Source organism: Rutidosis leptorrhynchoides, chromosome 2 (assembly GCF_046630445.1).
Source record: "Rutidosis leptorrhynchoides isolate AG116_Rl617_1_P2 chromosome 2, CSIRO_AGI_Rlap_v1, whole genome shotgun sequence".
Taxonomy (NCBI): domain Eukaryota; kingdom Viridiplantae; phylum Streptophyta; class Magnoliopsida; order Asterales; family Asteraceae; genus Rutidosis; species Rutidosis leptorrhynchoides.
Window position 1 is genome coordinate 461,440,709 of NC_092334.1, and position 8,039 is coordinate 461,448,747.

At 35.2% G+C, this 8,039-nt stretch overlaps 1 protein-coding gene across 1 annotated transcript; it reads right to left on the minus strand.

The window, feature by feature from the left end:
• Positions 1 to 261: 261 nt before the first annotated feature.
• LOC139889325 (uncharacterized) lies at positions 262 to 3,558 on the minus strand. The gene is made up of 9 exons (XM_071872284.1): positions 3,552 to 3,558; positions 3,108 to 3,390; positions 2,419 to 2,485; positions 1,560 to 1,714; positions 1,386 to 1,449; positions 1,209 to 1,271; positions 766 to 821; positions 420 to 566; positions 262 to 271 (listed from the first exon to the last, which is right to left on the minus strand). Exons 1-9 carry the CDS (start codon positions 3,556 to 3,558, stop codon positions 262 to 264), a joined length of 852 nt encoding a protein of 283 aa, XP_071728385.1.
• Between the last annotated feature and the right edge of the window lie 4,481 nt (positions 3,559 to 8,039).

An 8,039-nucleotide genomic window follows, 5' to 3' on the forward strand; every position in this document is an offset into this window, starting at 1 on the left:
AGGAAAAAGTAGTCTTACATCAATAAAATGAGCATTGAACGCCTTGAATCTCAGAAAGACATACAGACGATGTTTTATGATAACACCTACACCTTACCGATGTTAACAACTAATGTACAAAACGGATAAAGAAAAAACATTAAAAAGAAAGACAAAAAAGAAAGCGTAGAAACTACTAAGCAACTCATATATCAGCACACCCAAACACGAACGTGTCAGACACATACATGCACTACTGGAGTCACCCAAGTCTCGTCAAAGTCAGTAACACCTACACATAAAAGTGTGCAAATTAAACAACACTCAGAATTAGTGAAATGTAAAGCAGATACGATCTCAGCAGCTATGATTTCATAAACAAACACACAATACAATATAATGTGTACACAAAGTTAAAAGAAACAAAATCAGAAGAGTACCTCCCAAGATTAGAAGAACTCAATAAGGAAGCTACAAAACCACCAGTGTACATTGTGCTTGAAACAAAAGTATTACGTGATGCATCATAAAAATAACTTCCAAGAACATTAGTAGACGTCGTTATAAATTTAACATGAAAGAGTATACTAAACGTAAATTAAAATGAAACATGGTATTTAACAAACACCTGTGTGACTCTAAACCGGTGCAAATTATAGGAAAAAATCAACAAAATTAAACCATCAAGTCTCACATATACGACCTATGCCTATACTGCTAGTCTAGACGACAACATACTAAAACATTTGACCTGGTATATAGATAACAGAAAAGGGAAACATCAACCTTGATCTATTAACACATGTTTTTGTTTTTGTAATTAAGGTAAATGTTTCACCAGGCTGATTCGTAATACTTGCACAAAAAAGTTATGAACCAAAGTAAGAAAGCCCCCACCTCTCCCCTTGTTACCTATTTACCTACATTACCTAAAAGATATTTCATTTTTTATCGTAAGATCAGGATGAAATATTTGCATAAGATATTTTTTAATTGGATCAAATCAATCTACCATATTACCTGGGATGGATCCTCATACAATTTTTTTAATCTTCCAGAAGGGATAACATATGTATAATACAAAACATATTTATATCAGCTCAAAATAAGTTTAGATAGTAATGAAACATAAAACATAGACTATTATATTGAAGTAATAATTTTTCATATAATCATACGAATACTAAAAGTAAGGAAAAGCAAAGCAAATAATAAATGAAGAAGCTAACCTTTAGCAACCGGCAATTAGTTGTATCCTTTAAAGAGACGCACTCGGATTTAGGAACTAAAAACTGTACCACAAAATATAGCAACCACATATAGATTATACATAGTCCAATCGGAAATGGAATAAGCACATAGTAACAACAGTACGGACACGAAATAAAAGTTAACAATCTAAATACAATGAAATCGACAACTCTTGGCACCATAGTATTAGAACCCCCAAAAATCGAAGAAGTTACACACCTACGGCCGTTGTCAATTGAAATATTTCAAATATATACATTATAGGCGGGAAAGAAAAACTTGCTTACCTATTGCAAAATCAAGCAACAAACCTGTTATCTGCAAAAGACCTGTTATCTGCAAAAGTGCCCATATTTCTGCATATACGATTATTATACGGAGCACTTCTATTAATTAGATCACACGGCTTGTGCATTATCGTTTCCGATACGACTTTAGAACCATCAGTTATGTATTTGGGTCTGGTAATTCGGCCAAAACGAATCTGTCAACATCCCTGTCAGCACCATAATGGTCAAAAAAATATGAAACCCCCATGAAAAACCAAAAACATCCAGGAAAATTTAAACATAAAGTGAAACATATTTGTAAAAACGATGCATACAAAACAAATGAAATGAGAATCGTAAAAACACTTTCAGTTATAAGTCTTGTAGAAAGCGTCCGTTTTACAGTCTCAAAAGGTTATCTGCTACAAATCGAATAAGAGAAATATCATTTTAGAGTAACAATATAAACAGTCTAACATCAAAGGAATAAACTTTAAATAACTATGGGAACATACATACGACATTTGATGATCCAATTGACGAAGAACCATGTTGTTAAGAATCACCAAGCATAACAGAACTGACACACCCAAATTCTGATTTCAAACACTCTTCCCTAAAAATGTGATCAAACAACTATCATCTCCAACAGTTAAATTCTTGAGACATCTCCTTTTTGTCGTATCTTGGCCATTTGTGTATGTCGTCAAAAATATTAAACTAAATTTCACATTGTTAATGTCGTAACAAATAAGCTCTACCAAAATAAACAAGCATATTTTGAATTTTAAACAAAACGTTGGTACAGCTCATACCAATCAAACAAATAGCAGGTGATAATTGATTACAAATTAGAAAATAATTACTTACAAAATGGAAGAAACAGTATCTGATTGTTGGTTACAAAAAACAAACTTACTGGACAACGTCGTAATGACAGGTAAAGAAGTAAGCAACAGCAGCAAACCGCAACACCCCCTGAAAATCTAAAGACAATAGCCTTTAATAAAAACCCACAATATTCTACAAAAAGCGCTAACAAAAACATAATTGCTGAAACGCTAACGACGATAACAAACAGCAGAAACGATGAATATTTTTGAATTTAGAAACGTCATGAGAAATCTATGATCTATTTTTTTTTTTACATTCAGAACTCACACAAACTATAATATCCTTCATCCTAAAGCAACACCTAGAATAAAAGAAAGAGGGTTTTAATACCAATATCGGTAACCATTTTTATCAATAAGTCAAGTTATTATATGTTGCCAAGAGTTACACAATTGATTTGATAAATTAAAAAAGTAATCACAATCGTGCTTCAGCGTAAAAACACCTCGCAATCAGTTGCACTTAATTTCATTTATACCTGCGATTTGACGTGCCTAATTAGGTGACGGTGAGGTTGTTTTCGTCACAAACCAATTGTAAACTACAAAAAAATAATCACTAAAATTAGTGAGTTTGAAGACATATATACGAATTTCATTCATGTAATTTTTTTTTTTTTACTTTTTTATACAACCCTAACAATAATACGATTTAGGTTTTCGAATTCAAAACCAATAATAAATCTCTAAATGAAGGTGGAACAAACAATCTTACCTTATCAATTTCAGACAAACAGGAGCCGATGGGGAAAAGTGTGGCGGATGGTAGTGGATGGTGCCGGTGGTAACAGCAGCGTCGGCGGTGGAGGAGGAGATGGTAGCAGCGGTCACCTCAGGTATAAAAGTCGTTGGGGGTTCTGGAGGTGAGTGAGAGTTTAGATGGAGAATGGGGTTGGGTGAAAGATCTGGAGAATGGAACCGGAGTGTGTAGAAGGGTTTAGAAGGATGTTGTATGTAGGGATAAATATCTTTTAGCGAAAATGACAAAAATGCCCTTACTGTTGATAAATAGTGAAAAAATTTGCTCAAATGTAATAAGTATAATATAACTAGTATTTATAGTTAATATTAAAATACTATAATGATACATTATAAATAGTCATTTTTCTTCATAGAAAAAAAAATCAAAAAGAAAATAGAAAAAAATCTAACCACTTACATGACATCATAAATCAATTTAATTTACAATTAAAATTTAATCTTTCCAATTAATTATGATTAAGATATAAATTAACAAAAGATGCGGCCTTTATTCCTTTTGTTATTAACGGAGTATTTGTTTTTTTATATGGTAAATAAAATTACCCTCGTGCTTCGCAATATATTCGCTACATCCTTAAAATATATCATTTTTCCCAAATAAAATTAAAACCCTATAAAACTCAAACGAATTGCACACCTTTATTTACTCTCTTTTATAAAGAATTCTTAGGCTCTATTGAGTCGACAGCAATCGTCGATTTATTGACGACTTGACTGACTCTTAGAGCCTAAATTAAATTCCAGGCAGGATTTAAAACCCATGGAAATTTGATTCTACCATTTTCATGGCGTCTACTCATTTTTATTTTATTATTTTTTATTTTTTTAAAAAAACTTTTTCCTACTTAAAGGCCGGAGGTCCTCTCGGAAGCAATCTCTTTATCCGTCGAATAGAGAGAGGGATGACTTTCTCTACTTTTGAGAGTGTTTCACTCTGGGTGAAGAAATGACTTGTCTTTATTCTCGGATAGGGGAAGGATTGTCTACATCTCACCTCCCCCATACACCACTCATGTGGTATTGGGTTTTGTTGTTGTTGTTGTTGTTGTTGTTGTTGTTTTATAAAGAATTCAAATTTATCTCTTCAAAAAATAGTTTCATTCATCTTCTACACCATCTTTTAATGGATCTTTTCATATACTCTAAACTTCATCACATGTCTTTTTAGGTGAATCAATCTTTTGTTTAAAGAGTTAATCTATTAGATTATCTTTGTTTAATTCTTGGTTATTAGTTTAGGGCTCATACCATTTATTGGTTCATGATATTTTGAATTTGGATAAATGTATTTCATCATAAAAAATCTTGTATAGTTTTTTACTTATCTTAATTTATTGGATGCATACCACATATTCGATAAAATGACAGGAATGAATTTGATTTTTGTTAACATGAGTTGCTCTTCGTAAGCTTATGAATCCAGAATATAGATGACATCATAAATAGTCATTTTCCTTCATTGAAAAAAAACAAAGAGAAAATAGAAAAAAAATCTAACTGTAACGACCCGACTTCGTTTTACCAATAACACGACTTAATTTTTTTTTTTTACAACAGACCATCTGGACGGCGTCCAGACCTCTGGACAGCGTCCAGTAACAAAGGACAGGACGGCGTCCAAATCCTTGGACGGCGTCCAATAACACTGAAGTGTTCTGAGACAGAAAACACACAACCCACGTTATACAGGACGGCGTCCATCCCATCTGGACGGCATCCATCCCATCTGGCGGCGTCCAGCAGACCTGATCAGCTCCAATTCATTTCAAAACACATTTAACACTTTAAATTAACAACCAAATGCTTTGTAACAACCCAATCGAGTTTTACATCAACAAAACATTAAATAAATGTGTTTACACCGCAAATACAGGTTAAGACTCAGTAACCCAACCCAATACCAAGAGCATAATTCCGGGGACTATCAAATCCCCAATCCGCGTCTAAATATCCAAAAGCTACCCCAACGAGCCCAAGCGCTCCTAAGCCTCTAGTCTAACAACTAGCTAGCTTCATAATCACAATACCTGTAAAAAGGTAAACAACGAGAGGGGTAAGCATAAAGCTTAGTGAATGTAATAATTATACACATACATATATAATATACCTACTTGCAAACACTTACTCACATACCGCATACATGCTAGCAACACAATTAGCTTATCATCACAAGTACAAAGCTATTAACCTTCAATACCACAAGCTAGCACAACAATAGCATATATATATATATATATATATATATATATATATATATATATATATATATATATATATATATATATATATATATATATATATATATATATATATCCCGAACAATATAAAATGCTTACGCTACAACACAATAACCATGGTTAACCAATCGTACAAGGGAATGGCGCTCGCGAAAATGCCATCGGTGTTCATAACATCCGTTAGTGTACTTAACACCTCGTATCACTAAACCCTAGGGTGGCACCTTAACACCTCGGTACTTCACCACGAGTGGCATCTTAACACCTCGATGCTTCACTCTTTACTTTACGGAGTGGCGTCTTAACACCTCGACACTTCACTCCTAAGTGGCATCTTAACGCCTCGATGCTTCACCCCGAGTGGCATCTTAACACCTCGATGCTTCACCCGTCAATTACTTAGAGTGGCATCTTAACACCTCGATGCTTCACTCCGAGTGGCGTCTTAACACCTCAACACTTCACTCGTCACGTGAAACGTGGTGTCTTAGCACCTCGACACTTCACATTTCACGCTACCACAAATAGATACATTATATACCTACGCATATAATTATTCCACTCACCTTGGAATGCCCGCACAAGTCATGTACAACATGATCTCCGTCCCCAAATCCGAGCAAGTAATCACCTATATTACACATAGGCACAATATACACATAAATAGCCATTCTCTAAAAGAGAACCCGACACAAACATCCCTTAGCCGAGGGATCACACCTTGCTCGCCAAAACCCGCCCATTTAACACCTAATGGACATAAACCAATTACCACCTCGGGTGGTAATTTAAACCCACCCAACAAAGTACAATTTATCCCAAATTATACTTGACACCAATTAGACCAATCTCGGTCTTAACACTAAATTACTACTTAGGGAGTAGTCATTTCAAACGTTAATTACACCAAAACCCCAACACGTGCAATATTGACCCATATTGCTTTTGACCACATTTGACTTTTGTTAAAATACCATTTTAACCCAAAATCACTTCCCACAATTACTTTCATTCAAAAACGCCATTTAACATTTAACAAAAGTGCTTATCACCTAAATTAATCCAAAATTAGTGTCATTACCAAATTTGACCCATCAAAGTTAACCCATTTTGACATAAGCCCCAAAAACATCTTTAATCACTAACGGCTAGTGATTTACTTCCCAAACACCATTTAACACTTTAATCAAACATTTGTATACTCGATTCATCACATCTTGACCCAAAACATAATTCGACACAAATCAAGGTCAATACCCATTTTGACTAGTACACAAGTTCTTATGAACATCTATACACTAACACATTTATGATTTAGTGATTATACCCAAAACCATGATCAAATTCGTCATCAAACCCTAACCCGTCAATAACGGGTCAAAACTCATCTACTAACCACAACAAACCCATATCATAACTATTCAAGGGTTTCTAACAAAATCACACTCAAACCCTAATTTGAATATCAAAATCAAATAAAGAAAAAAAATCGGAGTTAGGACTTACCACCACTACCAAAACGTAGCTAAGAACGCAATGAACAACTTTAGCACTCGAACCTTCACCCGATTCAAGCTTCTTCTTCTCCAAAAGAAGCTTTCTCTCTCAAAAACTCACCCCCTCTCTCTAAATAAGATGGGAGTGTTTGTGTGGGTGAAAATGAGGCTTGAAAGGGCCTTGGATCAGTTTTGATGCTCCCAAACCGACCCCAAAGTGAAAAGACCAAAACACCCCAACATATACCCTTTAAAAACATTAAAATATCACAGCTGGCCCGTCAGGCCTTTTGGACGGCGTCCAAAAAGGTTGGACGCCGTCCAGATTAACTGAATCAGTTTTTAGAACTTGTTTTGGTCGTAATTTTCAAACCGTAACTCCGTTTTCGATGAATCAAATATCGTTGGAAACGTAATGAGATTTCCTTTCTAATGGTAAGGTTTTGAAACATCAACACAAACTTTATTTGGGATCCAAATATACGCTTACATGCCTCGTATTTTGAATGATGTTCGAAATAATGCGTAACTGAGAAACGGGGTGTTACAACTCTCCCCCACTTAAATTGGATCACGTCCTCGTGATCCACACCAACACTAGAAGTTAAGCACTTCTCCCTCGAACATTTCCGTTTCTAACGCGAAGTCACACATGTAGTAATCACGCACCCGAATTCTCGCTTCGTGCACTGACTCAACATTTAACAACAATATCGGGTAATCAACCCTCGAGTCAAAACAACTCAACGGTTTGCTCCTACACCGAGTATCCAAACTCATACCATACACTTCACAATCGTCTTAAAAGTAGAGCATTTCACCGACAACCATCATCGTCGTGCCTTTCAATCCTACGAAACACAGCCAAGCCTGACATCCATAACATCTTCCGTGAATTCTAAGATCTCACCACACGCTAATAATCACTAGCGCGCATTACCGCAACATACAGTATCTCATACACTCAACGTTCAGAATTCCCACTTAGGAAAATACGGGAAACACCATTATCCCTTCAAATAATCTCGGCTATAACTCGTAACAAGCTATATCCATAACTATATCACCCAACGCGATCTACTAAATCCACCACGTCGTGAACCATGTCTTGCATTAATCCCAATCGAGAAGGATTCATGCTTCCTTGAAACT